At 41.7% G+C, this 18,852-nt stretch overlaps 1 protein-coding gene across 3 annotated transcripts in view; it reads left to right on the top strand.

Annotated features, from left to right (window-relative positions):
• The first annotated feature begins 8 nt into the window (after window positions 1–8).
• Window positions 9–18,852, top strand: part of PHTF2 (putative homeodomain transcription factor 2) — a 67,136-nt gene continuing 48,292 nt past the window's right edge. Inside the window, exons 1-2 of one of the 3 annotated variants that reach the window (XM_035126715.3) lie at window positions 9–364; window positions 15,864–15,942. In XM_035126715.3, the coding sequence (XP_034982606.3) occupies window positions 15,898–15,942 (45 nt within the window). In that variant the 5' untranslated portion in view covers window positions 9–364; window positions 15,864–15,897. Of the gene's footprint in view, window positions 365–899; window positions 1,002–15,863; window positions 15,943–18,852 lie in introns of those variants that run through there. The other 2 variants (XM_060279517.2, XM_060279516.2) reach the window with 2 other exon arrangements.

Raw genomic sequence — 18,852 nt, 5'->3', positions numbered from 1 at the left:
CCTTCTCCAGGGGCTCGCCGTCCAATAAAGAAAGTTGTTTATGTTGAGGCCCTCGGCGTCGAAGAGAGCAGCTGCCCCTCGCTGAATTTTTTTTCGGTCGCCGCGCGCCGCATTCCTCCCCCCTCCTTCCCTGCCTCAGAGAGAGAGAGGGAGAGGGAGAGGGAAGGAGGGGCGATGATTGACGTGCCGCCTTTTCCGCGGCAGCGCGCTGTTGCTGCCGCCGCCGTCTCGAGCGCGCGCGCCCGGAGCCGCGAGCTGTTGCCTCGCGCGGCGGCTCGTGCCCTTCTCCGCTGACGGACGGACTGTTGTCTTCGCGGCGCATCCCCCGCCCTTTTCTGCCGCGTGCAGCGAGTACGGAGACCCGGTAAGATTCGAACCTCGCTCCCCCCGCGCGAGCGCAGAGGGATGTATGGCGGGGGTCTATCTGAGAGAGCGGGAACGAAGGGCTGAGGGGAAGGGCAGAGCGGGAGAGGCGGGCCAGGGGGACCCCTTGCCTGCCTCGGGGGTGGTGGGCGTTTGCAGGGGAGAGGATGTCAAGAGGCGCCTCCTCCTGCCCTTGGAGGGGAGCGGGTCCGGAAAGGAGGCTCGGGATCGGGTCCTCCTCCGCAGGTGTGAGCGGCGCCGCGGGCGAGGGGTGTGCCGCGCGTGTGGAGAGGCGCCGAGCGGGTCCGGTGCCAGGGACACCAGGGAGGGCCGGCCGGCGGCGAGCGGGGTTCACGCCGGGACAGGGCAGCCTGGGCTGCTGTAATTGGAAAGCGAAGCGGGGAGGGGGAGGAGGTGACGGGCTGCCCAGGGCGCGTCTGAGGGGAGGCGAGGGCAGCCCGGAGAAGCCCAGCGGCGGTTGCAAAGCTGGCCTTATTATAGCCCCAAGTTTTTTCCGTGAGCTGCCAGCTCGGCTTCGGCCCGCCTCTGTGTTCCTCCTTGTAATTCGTCCAGCGTTTGTGCCTGAGTTGCTTCATATTAAAGTGTTTGTGAGTTCAGCTTGCTCCCGCAGGATTCAGGTAACGGCTCCGATTATTATGGGTTTGTGCGTTAGTGTGTGGGATTCATATGGGGACTGCCATTGTGTCCTTTGCTGCAGGGGTGGTTGTGCATGTTCTGATGTGCTCTCTTCCAGATCCTCCAGATGCTTACAACTCTCAGAGAACACTATTGAGACCCTGTTCACTTTCTATCAGTGTATTCCCCCCCCCAGGCTTTATCAGTCTCTTCATTGTGGTTTTCTGTCACAACAAAATTTCTGTGGTCTGCATTACAAGATTATGCACAATCTGTTGCACCATTATGCCATTGAAATAAGGTGGTTTTCTTTTGTCCAGATATACAGTTCAGTAAAGATGTATTGGTTTCATACTCTTTAGAGCAAGTGAACCATTCATAGCCCTTGCTCTTAAATTCAACCATCTATATACAACCAAACTTGTTGTTCTTCCCCCTTTCTTTCCCACCACAGTTTCCCTTCTCTTTTAGTCAAAGGATGCTAACTACAGTACTGTAGTCTATCTCACAAACAGACCATGTTGAACCTTTCACCTGGAATGTCTTCACTGACAACATCTGCCGAACTACTGTATTAAAATGGTTCCTAAAATATTGCTTGGGATCTGCTCTAGGAGAATGGGACAAGTAATCGCAGGAACATATGGGGTACTGAATGAACGCGGGTGGAGCTGTGGGTTAAACCGCAGAGCCTAGGGCTTGCCGATCAGAAGGTCAGCGGTTCAAATCCCCGTGACGGGGTGAGCTCCTGTTGCTCGGTCCCTGCTCCTGCCCACCTAGCAGTTCAAAAGCATGAAGTGCAAGTAGATAAATAGGTACCACTCCAGCGGGAAGGTAAACGGCGTTTCCGTGCACTGCTCTGGTTCACAAGAAGCGGCTTTGTCATGCTGACCACATGACCTGGAAGCTGTACACCGGCTCCCTCGGCCAGTAAAGTGATATGAGTGGCGCAGCCCCAGAGTCGTCCGTGACTGGACCTAAGGGTGAGGTTTCCCTTTACCTATGGGGTACTGAAGCACCACAAAAGCTATGTTTGATTCTCTCCCTCCCCCAGCTTCTTGATATTCACTTATGTATCATTTACATTGTGTATTTGGGCCTTGTGGTCAATGTGGTGGGGGTGTTTTGTTTGTTAAGTTTAGATAGTAATGGCTTATTCTTTGCACTAGCAATGTCTTAGATACCTCACATCACTTAGGGACTTCATTAAACCTCGATGGTATTTATTCACTTTACCATGCATGCCAGTTTTATTTGATGTGATATGTGTGGCGTTGAAAAATCATTTGAGAATAATGCAAAATGAATTGATTGAGTTAGCAATACCACTGGCAGTCTTTTGGAGCCTCATCTTTATACTAACTTTCATTAAGTACAAATATCTGAGCAAAAAATGCTAGTTTATAGACTAAAATGCAGTTGTTAAGCTACACATTTCATTATTTGTGGTTTTGGGATTGCACTGTTCTTAGCGATATTGTTCCCCCCCAGAATTTTTAAGTGTCTGAATTTTGTTTGTTTAGATTCTTGCAGGCATGGCCTTTCTTTACATGATATTTTATTAGTATGACTTGGTCTGGTTCACCAATCTCTGGTGACAAATCTGTTTTCCTTCTTGGCTCTCCCTAGAAAATGTGTTTCACAGAAAATTTATAATGTCAAGTGTTCTAGAACTCAATTTCTGTGTTCCAAATAAAACCTTTAACCTTGGAAATCTGTATTTCTAATGAATGCTTTTGTGCTGTTGGTGGGAGAGGACAAGTAAGAAGAGTGTTTAAAGAAATCCTTATGTAAAATATTTTTATCCAGTTTGCCTTTGGAGTAAGATTTCTGTATGGTCCTCTTTGTTCTTAATGGATCATATTAGGCAGTACACTACTGGTATCAATGCTGAAAAAATAGGAAAAATTTGCAGCAATTTTTACATTTAAATAAGGATAGGATTATGTTGATTTGCAGTTTAGACGAATGATTGAAAAGCTGCTTCTCTAGGAATGCAGCTGTAATAAAGTGATTTAAATAGTCCATTTGAAAATACCCTTAAAATTCTATGTGTCTGCATCACATACTGTTTTTAGTTCACCCAGCGGCAAGTGGACACTTGACCCAGTGATCTCTAGAGTGATTAAAGCTGATACTTGGCAAAACCATATCCTTAGAAATCCTTTGAACTTTGACTACATCAGCCCGTGAGGTTGAGGAACAGACTTTTTACATTTTTGTAGCATGATTTCTGTTCATGTTTTCATGCACTCCCACAGAGTGCAGTAGGATTTACTTCTAATATGTGTGCATATTGTTTCACTTTTAATTAAATTTAGTTTTGGGGCTTGATCTACTTTGGGAATGTCCCAGTGCAGGAATTAATGTGTTAAATTCCTTGGCTTGGTTCCAAGGAACTACTTTAGGCAAGCTTAGTAATTTTTTTTAAAAAAACAATCTGAATAGTGGATGAACATGACATATTGCAAGCTGCTTTGGAAATAGCCAATCTTTGAGAGCTGTTGCTGGAAAATACAAGCCCAAAGGCCCACTGTATGTTTGGCAATGACTGAATTACCAGGAAAAGCTAGAGATTCCTTGAATAGAATCCACAAGCTGCACCTCCTGCCTGACCTCCACCAGTTTAGTATCTTCCACTGAGCCTCATAAATCACACAGCGGTGCCTACTCATAGGAGCCTGTATAACTGCACTAAAATATGAGAAATATGTCCTCATGAGTGTTGTTTTTTGATGTCTGTTTGTACAAAAACCTGGGGGCACAAAACAAAACTATGCAGCCATAATCATCTTCCCCTTTGTTATCACTATACTTATGGGATGTGGGGTCTGCAAAGAGAAATACTTCAGTTGCTGGGCTCCTTCATTAGAGAAACTTCCAGGGAAGTATTTTTCCTATTTTTATTCAACAACTAGTGGATAGTACAGGATAAGAGTGACGAATCTTTCAAGTTGTGAGTTTTTATTTGCACACCAGGCATCCGCAACCTTCGGCCCTCCAGTTGTTTTGGACTACAATTCCCACCATCCCTGATCACTGGTCCTGTTAGCTAGGGATCATGGGAGTTGTAGGCCAAAACATCTGGAGGGCCGCAGGTTGGGGATGCCTGCGCGACACAGACACCCTGCACTATGCCAGAATAATATTTAATAACAATACCACCTCATTTTATGGGTTGGAACCTTTTCTGCTACCGCTCCTTTAATCCTAGAAGGGAATTTTAGGGAATTCAGTTTTCATGTCTCCACTCTGAACTTTCACCTCAAAAGAGGCCTGCTAGCCTTAAGCTATGAGTGGGGAAGCTGTGACCATTCAGATGTTGTGGTATTCCGACTCCTCTCAGCCCCAGCCATCATAGCGAATGGTGGGAGTTGCATTCTAACAATATCTGAATGACCACAGGTTCCCCATCCGTATCCTAAGTGTTTCTTTTTGCAGCAGAAGTTCTGTTACTGCCCCCAAAGGAGATCTAGCCCAAATTCCTGATGGCCATATGAACTCAACTCAGTCCCCAGGCCCCCACACTCTCATTTTCCTGCTGGAGTTCAAGAATTGGCATATGTATGCAGCTGTTCCACTTGGCTAGTAAGTTCCCAGTCTACCAAGACTTGTGTGCTAGGAGAGTGACTGAATTGGGAGTACTGTATTTGACCAAACCAAGTACAAGGAAGAAGAGGGGCAGGGAGGCACCTTGCTAAGCAGAGACTCTTCTTTGGGACCTAACATTGGTGGCTGTAGATGATAGACAGCCTGAGCATAAAAAAGCAATGTAGAGATGGAGAAAAGGTTGCCCTTCTCAACCATGCACATACAGTAGCTGTGGAGAGATTGAGGCATGGGGATCCAATCATGCCTCCCCCTCTAGACTTCTGAAACAATACCTAAGAGGGTCATCAAAAGGGAGGGAGTGCCCCTAGCCCCTCTACACCTTTGGGGTGTGGAACTAGTTGCACAGTTCATCTGATTCCTGACAATAGAGAAATGACCAGTTGGTTTTCCCAGAAAAACGAAGTATCACTGAGTGGGATAGCAAACTTTTTTAGAATGAATAAAAAATCATAATCATGTAGCAGACCATTTTATAAATAAATTAAAAAGAGACATCTTCTCTTTCTAATTGAGGGTCCCTCATGTTACATGTGTCTAGTTGCATCACTGCAGTGGGACTCCTTCATACATCACTTAAATAATGCAAGAAGATGTAGCACAGAGGTAGGCAGTGTGATTCCCTGCCATTTACAAGTCTCATTGTTCCTGGTTATTGACCATGCTGGCTGGGACATATGGATGACTCCTTATCTGTGACTCCTTTCCTTGCCAACATGCCCCTGTTTTCCAGAGGAGCAATGGTAGCATAGGGTAATAATAATCTTTTGCTGTGTGGTTCAGTTTGTCACATTTCCCTAGCCATGCTGTAACACAGGGTCCCCAAACTAAGGCCCGGGGGCCGGATGCGGCCCAATCGCCTTCTAAATCCGGCCCACCAACGGTTCGGGAATCAGCATGTTTTTACATGAGTAGAATGTGTCCTTTTATTTAAAATGCATCTCTGAGTTATTTGTGGGGCCTGCCTGGTGTTTTTACATGAGTAGAATGTGTGCTTTTATTTAAAATGCATCTCTGGGTTATTTGTGGGGCATAGGAATTCGTTCATATTTTTTTTCAAAATATAGTCCGGCCCCCCACAAGGTCTGAGGGACAGTGGACCGGCCCCCTGCTGAAAAAGTTTGCTGACCCCTGCTGTAACAGTTCCCATGCTGTAAACATAAAGTGAGAAAGGGACTGAGCTCTTTAGCCTCATGATCACCATATTATTTGTTAATCTCTGAATTGTTCATGTGATAAAAATATAGCCATTTTGTGTAGATGACAAGTTTGTGCCAAGTGAAGGAAGCCCTAGGACGAATGAGAAAAGTTGTTCTGGCAAATGAGTTTGATTAATGTTTATACCACCAAGTTTTTGGGAACGTTTGATAGCATATTATACCCTGGAGACAGTAACTTGGATCTGAACATATTCTTGTTCTGCCTGTAGACAGCCAGGATACTTAGAATTGAGGTAGTTTAAAAATAGCTTTTATATGACATTCTTAACGAAGGTTTTTAACACAAACAGGCCAGGCATCATGAAAACAGTGCAACTCAGTTCTAGAAGCAGGACATGTACCATACAGGTCCACAGCAGAACCTATCTGCAACACATTCATCTCAAGACTACGAGAATAAACTTGACTGAGTGACGTGGTATGGCCGCAATAACATATATGGTGCTTGTGAAAAGGATGCTTGTAAATTTGATCAGTGATGGAATTTGCCTAAGACAGTGATGGGGAATAGAAAGAATATGACTGGATTCTGCCTCCTCAAAACCTTCTTGGTTGGTGGGCAGGGCTGTCAGTCACCTGCTAACAAGTGGATGTTGGGTGAACCAAGTGAACCAAGAGATCCTGTTTTGGGCAGGGTTCAGCTGCATTATGGAGTGCCAATCAGTTGATTAGTGATTACAGTAAGTCACTGCAGAAGAAGTTTTTTTTGTCACTAGCTTGAATTCAAGCTGGCAATTGACAGCAAGGAAAGGAAGCATACTTAAGAGGGTGTTCCCATTTCTTCATTTTAGCTGTGGCTTGAAGTTCATTGTATCTGATATCACATATGATGCCTAAAGTGGGAAAGGTGGACATAGTTTGCCCAAAGCAACCTGGCAAGCCAATCTCTAATGCTTGGAGGTCTAGTTAGGCTCACTAGTCCTGATCTAAGCTGTGGAAAAGTTCATAAGTGAAACTATGGTAGCAAAACAAAATAAAAAAATCCTTCCAGTAGCACCTTAGAGACCAACTAAGTTTGTCATAGGTCTGACAAACGAAAGCTCATACCTATGACAAACTTAGTTGGTCTCTAAGGTGCTACTGGAAGGATTTTTTTATTTTGTTTTGACTGCGTCAGACCAACATGGCTTCCTACCTGTAACTAGTACTATGGTGGCAAATGAGGCATATATATAGTACGTAATGATGTAGAGAAGCAGGCTCATGTATTGCAGAAGTTCACATCTCTGTTCCAAATCAAAGTAACAAAGCTGCAGTTGTGCAGGCAAAGTGCTGCCATTCATAGATCTGCTGGCAGAGGCTACTAGAAAGCAATGGGAAGTCCTTCTTTTCACTAGCCTTATGGATGAATGATTTTATTTACTGCAGTAGAACTTTGCCATAGACAAGGACTCCACTGTGTACTTATTTTGTAGTGCCTCAATCATAAGCTTTTATTACATATTCCTATCATTTTTTACATGACAAAAGTAAGGGTTATATAAAACAATGATGTATTTCTTCGGTTTATTTATACTATTATTGATTTTGCATACTGTCCTATACCCGCAGGTCTCAGGGTGGCTCACAGGATAAAATAAAAAAATAAATAAAAAAAATCATTCCAGCAGCACCTTAGAGACCAACTAAGTTTGTCATTGGCATGAGCTTTCTTGTGCATGTACACTTCTTCAGATACACTGAAACCAGTCACCATATGCTTATATATAGTGAGAAGGTGGGGAGGGGTATTACTACCTCCTTGTGGTGGGAATGGGTGATTGATAAAATAATATAAAATCCGCAACATACATAATAAAAACAAAAACAAGAACAACCCAATAACCCTCCCCCCAAACACATTTTCAAAGGGCATCTTTGGATTGTGTGGCCATGATTGAGTAGCACAAATCATTATAAATACAAGTGAATATAAGATCTAATGGTATAGCTGAGTGTGAAAACTAGTTAAGTATTTTGAGGAACTGAATGTTTGAGATGTACTGAGTCTTGTGACAATCTTGGAATTTTTCTGAAGGCTGTATGTTTTATAACCTGTAGAAAACCACAGTTGAGTTACATTACTTATTTCCCACACATATACACACAGAACTCATTGATATTCCTGAGAGATTAACAAAATAGGAAGAATTATATGACTCATTTTTGTTGTTCCAAAAATATTTTAGTAAAGGCTGTTATTATCCAATATCTTACTTCTCTGAAATCCTTTGTCAAATCTAGTAGAAAAGGTCCAAATCATATTTTCACCTTCCTAAATTAAGAGACATTCAGCAGCATTTTATATGCAGGCATCTCATAGTATGTGTGGTGTTCCAGAATAAAATGAATATTAGCTTAAAAACAACATCTGGGGCTGTCTGTTTAGTCAGCAAGGTGGCTGCTGAGTGGAGCCAAAAACTTGAAGGGGAAAATATTCTTACAAATATAGCAAGTGGTATAAAGCTTTTTGAATGATGATTTAATATACTTGGCTCCTTGTTGTAAAACTTTTGGATCACTTATGGGTTTAAATATAAAAATGTCCTACCACTAAATTGTCCAGCACAAAACAAGTTTCGCTGCTGCTAGAGGAGAAATGGGAATGTCCCTCTAAATGTGCTGAGATTCATTTAGATCAATGTCCATATAAGATTATATACCCAACACTTCTGCGTGCAAAGTTTGCATAGTACCTGACATGACTAAAACTCAAGTTGTAAAAACTCTGGATTATGAACTTCTTTACAAACCGAAAGTTGTGATTCTTCAAAGAAGCTGTTATAAAAGTGCTGCCAGATGATATTTTAAACACAGCACCTTAACTTTATAGTAGCAAACATGGCTTCATGGGTTTAGATTTCAAGCCTTCATCAATATAATAAAATAGATATTATTATTTTACGGTATCAAATTAATGTATTGCTTTAGAGTGTTAGCTGTGTAGCTCTTAGCCACACTTTCAGCGTACTTTTTGGACCAACATAAACATGACATTGTAGAATGAGGAAAGTTAGAAGGCATAAAATAGGAGCATATGATCATTTAGCTGGGCTGAGTTAATTATCCCAGTCAGATACATACAGTAATTTTGTCTCCCAAAGACAGACTGACACACCAGACAGCTCTGGTGTGATTTGGGGCTCTTTGGTCCCAGTACCAGCATAATATAGTATATGATATGTTGTACATGATCCAAACTTTAAATGTCTTTAACCCAGTGCTTTAGAGAATGGATCATGTTATTGAGAGTAATGTATTTAGTGGTAAGGGTTACTTCAACAAATTTGTCTAACCTCTTATGCATTTTATTTTAAACTAGTCTTCTTTCTCAGTTACTGCTTTTATGCTTTTTTGATCCAAAGTCATGTGAACAAAGGTCTGCTCTCATATGGGGCTTCCCTGCCTCTCCTTCCTATTGCAGCCTCCTACCCCCCCCCCCAGCCATCTCGAAGAGTCAAGGGATCTGCTGGAATGGGGTAGGTAAAACTATGGGGGGAAAGGAATGGGCAACTCTGGATCCAGCTCCCCTGCCTTTAAGCCACTTTCAGCTATGTAAGCAACCTGTTTCCATTTAAAAGTACAAACACAAAAAAACAACCAAAATATTTCCCTTGAACCTACAACCGTAAAGTGGGTGGAAAGAAACTGCTAGTTTGTTGATAGTAGTGGAGGACAAACATGAGGTTCTGTGAAGGAGAGACTTGTATTTTGACAACTAACTTAATCAGATATTTATATTTTGCCAGCATTAAAAAAGCACTTTGAAAGCTAGTAGTGTTAAAATGTAAGGTGTATTTGTTGTTCTTGCAATTTATTTAATGGGTATTGTCAGGGGATTGTTGCGGCTACTATCAAGTAAACACGCCCAAGTCCATTCTGTCTTTAACGGTTTTATTGTGCATAGTATTAACAGTGCAGAGATAGCGGAAAACATGACCTCCTAGTCACTCACAGAATCCGGCAATGGCGCCCTTCTGCTCCGGGGCCAGCTTAATAGCTTGGGCACCCCGAAACACCGCCCTCTAACCTTGCATTTGGGCGCGCACCTCAATTTGGGCGCCGGAAGCGGCTGTGCTCCCTCTCCTACTTGTTGGCTGGAGTGGTGCAGGGGCTCTGATACATGCTGAGCCTTGTCTCCTCCACTCTGCTCCCATCCTCATTTCCTCCCCCTGACCCGCTGCTGCTGCTCTCGCTGGGCGAAGTGCTGGTCAGGATGATGGGGGGAGGCTCCCTGTAGGGAGGTCCCCTTACAGGTATATTCTAGTACCGTACTTCCAGTGGAGCAGTTAGAGAGCAGTTTACCTGAAATAAGTTGCATCTTTGTTCCTTAGATTTCACAGTAGATCATTATGTCTCAAAATAAATGAACAGGAAGAGGAAACACTATTTTAAACTTTTTTTTGTGCACTGGAACAGAACCTGGTAATTCTGAGAAAATGCAATCTAGAGGACACAAGTGCTTATTATTATACACATACTATTGTGCATAATTGTATTTGGTTTGCTACACTGATTTCTTTCACATCTGTCTAAAGATATCTAAAGGTTATGCATGCCTTTGCCATTGTAGCCTGGCTTATGCTGAAGACATTCACTTGGACTCTGTGTGAAAACCCATTAACTTTAAATATTGCAGCCCACTCCTAAACATGTTTACTTCATGCAAGTCTCACTTAACGCATACTTGATGGCCATAACTTCAGATGGCCTTATTCTGTAAAGTGTGGCTTCACAAAATGGCATCTTCTATTATGTGTATTTTATGTAGAGTTTATACATAACATATACTTCAAATAGAAAAACTGGTCCCAAGAAAGTTATTTGTGTCTCTTACAGAAAGAAATGAAGTGTAAAAAACATAGGATAAAATGAAAATGAATATAGGGAGTTCACATGCAGAAACAGGAAACCACAGAGCTACAGATGTTACTTGAAGTTAAGCACCAACTGTGGAGTTTCTAATCCTGTGAAGATTTGCTGGGTTGTTTTGCTCATACTGACAAACTGTCTTCATGTCAATTTTTAAGAACAAATAAAGAGCAAATAAAGTGAGTAGGAGGGTTTTTAGCAAATGTGGCATTTTACAGATATTTAACAACCTTTAAATAGTTTGGGAAAAGAATGGGAGGTGCAATAAAAATAATGTCTCTGCTGACTAATTTATGAATAATTTAAGACTCATTTGAGACAGCCTAGCTTGGGCTGTCTTAACACCTTTTAGATAACCAATCCTTTGATCTCCTTGCCTCGAACAGTGTACAATGGAGAGAAATTCACTTCTAGCCAGTGGAAGAAGTCTGCCAACATGACTAGATAAAAATATTTAAGGCCTACGTTAGGGGGCTCACTTTTGAGGTTTGCCAATGTTATGCTGGTTGTTCTACTGCAATTAAAGTCATTGTATCTGTGTTTATGTTATGTAACATTTAATGGAGTCAAAAGGGTAAGAGCCAAGCAGGGGGGATGAGAATCTATCATACCGTGTTTCTCATATTATAAGACATGTCTTATATTTATTTTTTCCTCAAAAAAACACACTATGGCTTATTTTCAAGGGATGTCTTATTTTTTTCCTCCTCCTCCTGCCGCGGCCGGCATTGCTGCTGCGCCTATCACTATGTCTTATTTTCGGGGTATGGCTTATATTCCATGAATGCTTAAAAATCCTGCTATGGCTTATTTTATGGGTATGTCTTAAAATATGAGAAACAGGGTAGGGTGCACATGGCTGGGAGTAGGAGGCTGGAGAGGAGGGGAGCCAAGAGGCAGCGATCAGGCAGGCTACTGAAGAAGCCAGGAAGTCTCCCCTTCCTGCTGAGACCAGCTCCCCTCTCCACTGGTCTCCCAGAACCCAAAGAGGTAGCAAAGACGTCTCTGATTGCTTGGGAAGTAGCATGGGGAGAAGGAATCTTAGAGAGTGGTGGGAAGGCAGGGACCTTCAGTCCTTGCAACTGCCTCATTGGGGCAATATCTGGGAAGAGTTACTGTGCTTACAAGACCTGAGCTCTTTTTGTTTCTTTGAATAAAGATTTAACTTCACTGACATCTTGTGAGTTATTGCTGACCTGCCCCTGACTCCCGCTCTGGCAGCAATCATGTTTTACCTGTAATGTAGCTATTACATTGGTACCTCGTGTTGCGAACGGGATCCGTTCCGGCGGCCCGTTCGCAACATGAAAAGGCCGCAACATGAACCACCGCATCTGTGCATGCGCATGATTGAATGCGGTGCTTCTGCGCATGCGCAAAGCGCGATTTAGCACTTCTGTGCACGCATGCAGGTCATGGATGTGCCGAACCCGGAAGCAACCCATTCCGGGACTTCCAGGTTTGGCACGTCCGTAACCTGAAAAGACGCAACATGAAGTGGACATATCCTGAGGTATGGCTGTACTTTAACTATTTCATCTGAGGTCCTACTCACACTTACTCAGTCGTGGTGGTGATACTGTGGAATGTCATCCCCTGCCTAGCCCTGACATGATACAACCTCGCTTATATGAACGGTTTTTGGTACTTGCTGAGGTTGTCTCTAGGAACTGAGTTTGGTTACAGGTTGTTAATTTGCTTGGTTTTGTTACTTTATTATTTTGAGATTCTGTAATTATGCTGCTGTGGGCTTTTTCTTTTTTAGATTTGGTTCAACAGCGAGTTTGTTTTATAGAGAAGGGTGGGAGGTACCTTAAAAAAATTAAGTAATGTACCAAGATTATCGGTAACCAGTATTTTCTTTTATTCTTCAATTTTTTTTACTCCTTTTATAATAACACATGTAACCAGTAGTACATTATTTTCTTGAGCCCTTTATTCAGCCTTCACTTCCAATCTAGGAACATATGAAGTGAACATATAATTAAGACCAGTTTGCACTTGTGCTTTGTGAGTAAGTTATGCACGATATTTCTGGCCCATATACTGCTGTATAATCCACATTCTGATATTGGGTTGTACATTGACTGAATACTGATGACACAGTTAAGTATTGAATCTACATGCAGGCTACATAATAGATGTGACTGTAATTTCTGTGCCTTGTCTGTAGCATGGGAGCAGGATCACGCTGGGCTCTTGTTTTCAGGTATTCAAAATATGGGCTACTTCCTGACCTGAACAAGAGCAGCAATTATGAGTGGCACCTCAGTAGCCCTTCATGAATTAACCTATTTGGGAATTTGCTTTTCTACTGTGTAACACATTAGCTGTCCTTGGTAAGTGCTGCCTTGATAAAAATGGATTCATTAATCACTGTAAAGACAATGTGATAGGAGCTTAGATGAAATCTCAAAATTTCTATTGCTAATTGCCAAATGTGTCTAATGAATGCTGGTTCAGGGTTCAGGTCCTTTTTTGTGCATCTCATAGATGTTCTCCAGATAACAACTTTGCGCTCTCTGAAATAGAATCATTAGTTTCTCAATTTTACAGGGTTGATCTTAAGATGAATACTTTCATCTTGTCTCTTAAAGGAGTGAGAGCTGCTTCAGAGGGAATTTCAATTTAATCTTTAGCTACGCATACAATTCCTTATCTGTGCAAAACTTAAAGTTGGGGGTCCAACTCAACTATGATAAGGCATAAACTCTTGACATCCATTCAGAATTATTTATTCATAATAGCACTACAGGATTGCAATATAGAATTAAGACTGAAATTGCCTAATTACCTCTGTCAAGGCAAACATTCACTGTAAGAAGTCATGTTGTTTCTGAGATACATACAGTACAACATTCCACTCTCTCACTGCTTCTCTCAGTTTTCTCTCCTGGTGGAGAGTATCAGCAAGCAACATGTGCAAATCCACTTATTTATTAATTTTACTAAAATAATGTATGTACCACCCTTTATTTTAAAAAGAAATTCCAAGGTGATTCACAAACAAAGAAAAAAGAACAAAATATAATAAAACCTGCTCACTAAAAAGAAGAAGTTAAAATCTCAATAACAAGGACACAAGGCTGAGTAATCATCACTTGACTAGCACTATGAAAATACAGTGGTACCTCTACTTACGAATTTAATGCGTTCCGAACGCACATTTGTAAGTCGAAAAAAATTGTAAGTCGAATACCATAGGAGTGCATTGGGAGAAAAAATTCGTAAGTTGAAGCAACCCTATCTAAAAATTTGTAAGTAGAAAAAATCCTATCTAAACCGCATCCAAGATGGCGGGCGGAGCTCCGTTCGTAAGTAGAAACATTCGTTAAGTAGAGTTATTCGTAAGTAGAGGTACCACTGTATAGCACAATGCAAATAGTATTGCTTTTCCCAGAAGATATGGAGAGAGCTATAAGACCTGCTGTCTCAGTAGTACACAATGGAATCCCAAATGAGCCATGAATGGCAAACAAGTGATAAAACAGGTTAAAAACACATTTAGAACAAGTCTACAACTGATGCAGATGGGGGGGGGGAGACTTCAACTTAAAAGACTTACGGTATTCAAAGAGGAAAGTCTTCAGGTGTCAAAAAGGTACGGTAACTGAGATATCACCAATCTAATACTGTATTCAAAGGGAGGGAATTCCAAAGGTAGGTGCCACCCTTAGGGAAGTTTTTAATGTTTGATGCTTTGTCGCTTTATTATTATTATTATTATTATTATTATTATTATTATTATTATTATTATGATGTTGGGAGCCACCCAAGTTGGCTGGGGAGGCCCAGCCAGATGAGTAGGGTATAAATAATAAATTACTACTACTACTACGGTACTAAAGGCCAATTCCAACATTGTGCAGGGCAGATCTCCTGATAAAATTGCAGGGCGCAGTGATCAATTAGGTTTGTAAGGGGTGAGATTATCTTTCAGGTAGCCTGGTCCCAAGCTGTATAGGGCTTTATACTTCAAAACCAGCACCTTGAAATTAGCCCCAGTACCAATTCCCTTGCATGCACAGTTCTGATCTTGCTGATTGCTCCCTGCAAAAGGTACCAGCTACCTTCATAATTAGCTTATTAACAGGCAGAATGGTTGGAGAAGTATGGTGTTTGCATTTCTAGTATGAAGCCTTCAGAAACCCAAGCACAGCTCCCAGTGCTATCCTATAAAATTCTGACCATCTTGGCAACCCAAGTAGACTTGACTTTATGCATTTACTTTATTCTTCCTCCTGAATCCTGTGTTTCTTGTTCAGAGATGTCAGCAATTGAGCAAATAGCAAGTAGGAGTTAAGCCACACTAACTAATTGGGAAGGAAGATGACATTAACCTTTCAGAAAGAGTTGAATGAAAACTAATGCCTTTTTCTAAACTAGGAGTATATATGTGTGTGATGCAGATAGATCGTCCCTGGCTCCTGCAGCACTGGGAGGAAAACACCTGTACTCCTGTTGTTCCCATTAGCCCTCTGGCATTTGCATTTAAGGACAATCTCTGTTTCATTGAATATTTTGCAATATTTGAACTGGGTTGAATAAGAAGGCTCAGTCTGTTAAATGGAGCCTCAGAGCTTCAAACTTCCCTCACCTTCAGAGTCCCCCTGTTTTACGTGTGTTATGTTTACACATGTTTACGTGTGTTATGCTTACATCCCTGTGTCTCCCCCCACCCTGTTCTGACCCATTACCTATCCTGGCCCCTCTCCCCACCCCTGGCTCACTCCTGTGATTGGGCCCACCCTGTCCCGACCTATGACCTATTCGGCCCCACCCAGGCAAGTCTGCAAAGCGGCCTAGTCTGCAAAGTGAGCCAAGATATTGTGGAGAGGGAAGCCTTCCTAGGTGCAGTACCAGTGTAGCCATCACTAGAGGGCGCTGTGTTGCAATCTCTCCTGTACTCCTAGCATGCACTTTCGTATGATGTGTGAGTTCTGAAACACAGGGTTTTGGCGGTTTCACCTGCCAGAGATGTGACATCTGTCTACGCAACCTGTATAGGAACCTCCGCACAGTGGAATGAAACGTTGTGTCCAAATTTGAGCAGAATCGGTCAAGCGATTTCTGAGAAAGGTGCTGTGTCACCTACATGCACCTTTTACATTTATATATATATATATAGATTTAAAGATTTCCCTTATAATATGAGTGTAAATTTATGCCTCTTTCTCTTTACAGCTAAAATGACTACTGTATAAATGTCATAGAATAAATGGCGTCCAAAGTAACAGATGCTATAGTCTGGTACCAGAAAAAGGTAAGCGATGATTTATCTAAAAAAAGAGAGCTTCACTTTGGTTTGGTATTTAGCTAGTACTGCTTGTAATCGTTAAGAGTTCTTGCTTGCCACCTTCTATATCTGATTGTGCTCTGCCAGAGTCTTTTTGCTCCTACATCGCCCACTGTCTCATCATATAGTTACCATGATTAGCAGCCATTTACAGCTTTCTCAGGGGAAATGTGCTGCAAGGAAGGGAGGTGATGGGAACAGATGTGCATATTTAGTTTATCGCATTATCTTCATGAACATTGTAGCTAAAGGGTAGACTAGCAGGTTCCCTACACTAAGCAATAAATGTGATTGATGACAACCATAGCTGTAGAACATGGTACAATTAGGAGTGTCCCGGAGCTTTAAAATGCAGCATACCAAACATTTTGATGTTTCCTGGTTATAAATCTTTGTGAGTTCTCAAACCTCAACAACCAACTGTTTAAGCCTCCTCAAGGGTAATAGTGTGAGGTTATCTGAAAATACATGTTTTCCCCTTGAGTCATGAGAGGGGCAGATCAAAACAAAAGAACAGTGCCACCTTTTTTTAGGTTGGAATGAATCACAGAGAATCAGGAAGTTAGCAAAAGGTAGATTGAACTCCAACAATGGTACTAAGCATTGCATTGCATTTTGCATGGAAGGAAACAGATATTTTGTAATATGTGTTCTCATTTTTTTATTTTTATTTTGTGAACGTCCCTGATCTTCAGATGAAGGGCAGCATACTAGTAAATATATGGGTTGTTGTCGTCGTCGTTTGCACCACGCTTCTGCTTGGTGTAATTAAGGTAAACACAGAAGGGAAGGGAAAGTCATAAAAATTTGCACAATTTCTGCTTTTGAGTTTTTAGAAAGGCAGTACTGTACAAAGACAGATTTTTTAAAAAAACATGTTAAGGAGCTGAGCCACCTCTTTGTCACCACAAAGTATTCCATAATGTTGACTCAGTGTTTAGGTCATTGAGCATTACTTAAGGTGAGTGGATGTTAAGTAAGGACTTGTGTGCTTGCATTTTGTGGATACACCCCAATGAACATTAGAGTTCTTTAGGCATTCAATTTATTGTGACTTTGATCTAAAAGTATCTTGTGTGAGTTGAAAGGCATTTGTGCAAAGGAAGTCTACCAAATTCTCCAACTTCCCTGTCCTGCTTCTGCAAAACACAGTGTCATTTTAGTGGATCCCTTGACCCTCAAGAATGGTGATGAGGAGCCAGGAAAAAGTCCCATTGTATGAGCACAGTTCCGTTCACTTCTCTGATTAGGCCTGCAATGTGAAAGGAGTAGTCTTCCAAGATTCTAACTTATTTCTTTATCTATATGCACAATTGCATGGAATGCTCCTATGTACACACATAGGTCCCATTATTGGAACACTTGTTACCTGAAATCTGTTATCTGAACACAAGGAATTATACCCAAACCTCGCTACATGGACAGCTGATTCAGATATTTGAACAGTTTGCACTTCCTTAGTTTTTGTTTTGCTGGTCAGTACCAGCCATTTCAGGCAAAAACCATGGAGGGAGGGAGAGGTAACAGACATATTGGGGAGCAGGAGAGAATTGGCAAGTCAGTATTTACTTTGTTTTGCTGTTGCTGATTGGCTGCAGAGAGAATGAATGGGCAAATCATGGATTGGAATTGTTCACATAGAAAACAATGGAAATCATCAACTTGCTATGCAAACACTTGCCTAATGAACGATTTACTAGGAATGCATTGTGTTTGGAAAGTGGGACTTGCACATATAACAACAACAATTTTATTATTTATACCCCTCCCATCTGACTGAGTTTCCACAGCCACTCTGGACAGTTTACAGCAGGCATGTCAAACCTGCGGCCCTCCAGATGTTTTGGACTACAATTCCCATCTTCCCCAACCACTGGTCCTGCTAGCTAGGGATCATGGGAGTTGTAGGCCAAAACATCTGGAGGGCCACAGGTTTGACATGCCTGGTTTACAGAATATATAAAACATAAGAAATCACCAAACATTTAAAACTTTCCAATACAGGGCTGCCTTCAGATGTCTTCTAAAAGTTGTATAGTTCTTTATCTCCTTGACATCTGAAGGGAGGGTGCTACTACCAAGAAGGCCCTCTGCCTGGTTCCCTGTAACTTCATTTCTTGCAGTGAGGGAAACAACAGAAGGCCCTTGGAGGAGGACCTCAGTGTCTGGGCTAAACAATGGTGGTGGAGACGCTTCTTCAGGTATACTGGGCCAAGGCCGTTTAGGGCCTTAAAGGTCAGCGCCAACACTTTGAATTGTGCTCAGAAATGCACTGTATAAAACATTCTTGTTTTGGAATGAGCAACAATTTACTGAAAACAATTGCAACATATATGTCTGATGCTGTTATTACTTTTGCATGATGGTGATGATGATAATTTAATATTTGTACCCCCGCCCATCTGACTGGGTTGCCCCAGCCATTCTGGGTGGCTTCCAACATATATAGAAGCATAATAAAACATTTAAAAGCTTTCCTTTATGCAGGGCTGCCTTCAGATGTCATACCTTTTGATGGTTCAACTAAAACTGTAGTGTAATCACTTTGTTAAAAGACATGGAATTTATAAAAACAGAAATGGTTTTAAAGGATACACTACAGATGAAAATAGATTTCTACATACAAGTGACTTGACCTTTACTTTTAGGCTAGCCATGTGAACATTCCAAATTTAACTTTTATATAAAGTAGTTGCTCACGTTTTTAATACAGTGACATTCATTCCTTAAACTGTAGTTTTATTTGGAAGTTCACCCAGAAGCACATCTACTGTCACTTCACCTGGGCTTTCTTTCCCAATTAAGAAGCTAAATATGCATTGCTTAAATGCTGCTTAAATCTTGCTTACAATTTTCTAATACTTAAAATATTTTAAG

The sequence above is a fragment of the Zootoca vivipara genome, chromosome 9, assembly GCF_965207765.1.
Source record: "Zootoca vivipara chromosome 9, rZooViv2.hap1.1, whole genome shotgun sequence".
Lineage (NCBI taxonomy): Eukaryota > Metazoa > Chordata > Lepidosauria > Squamata > Lacertidae > Zootoca > Zootoca vivipara.
Note: the sequence above shows the minus strand (reverse complement) of the source record. Positions and strands in the feature narration are given on the sequence as shown.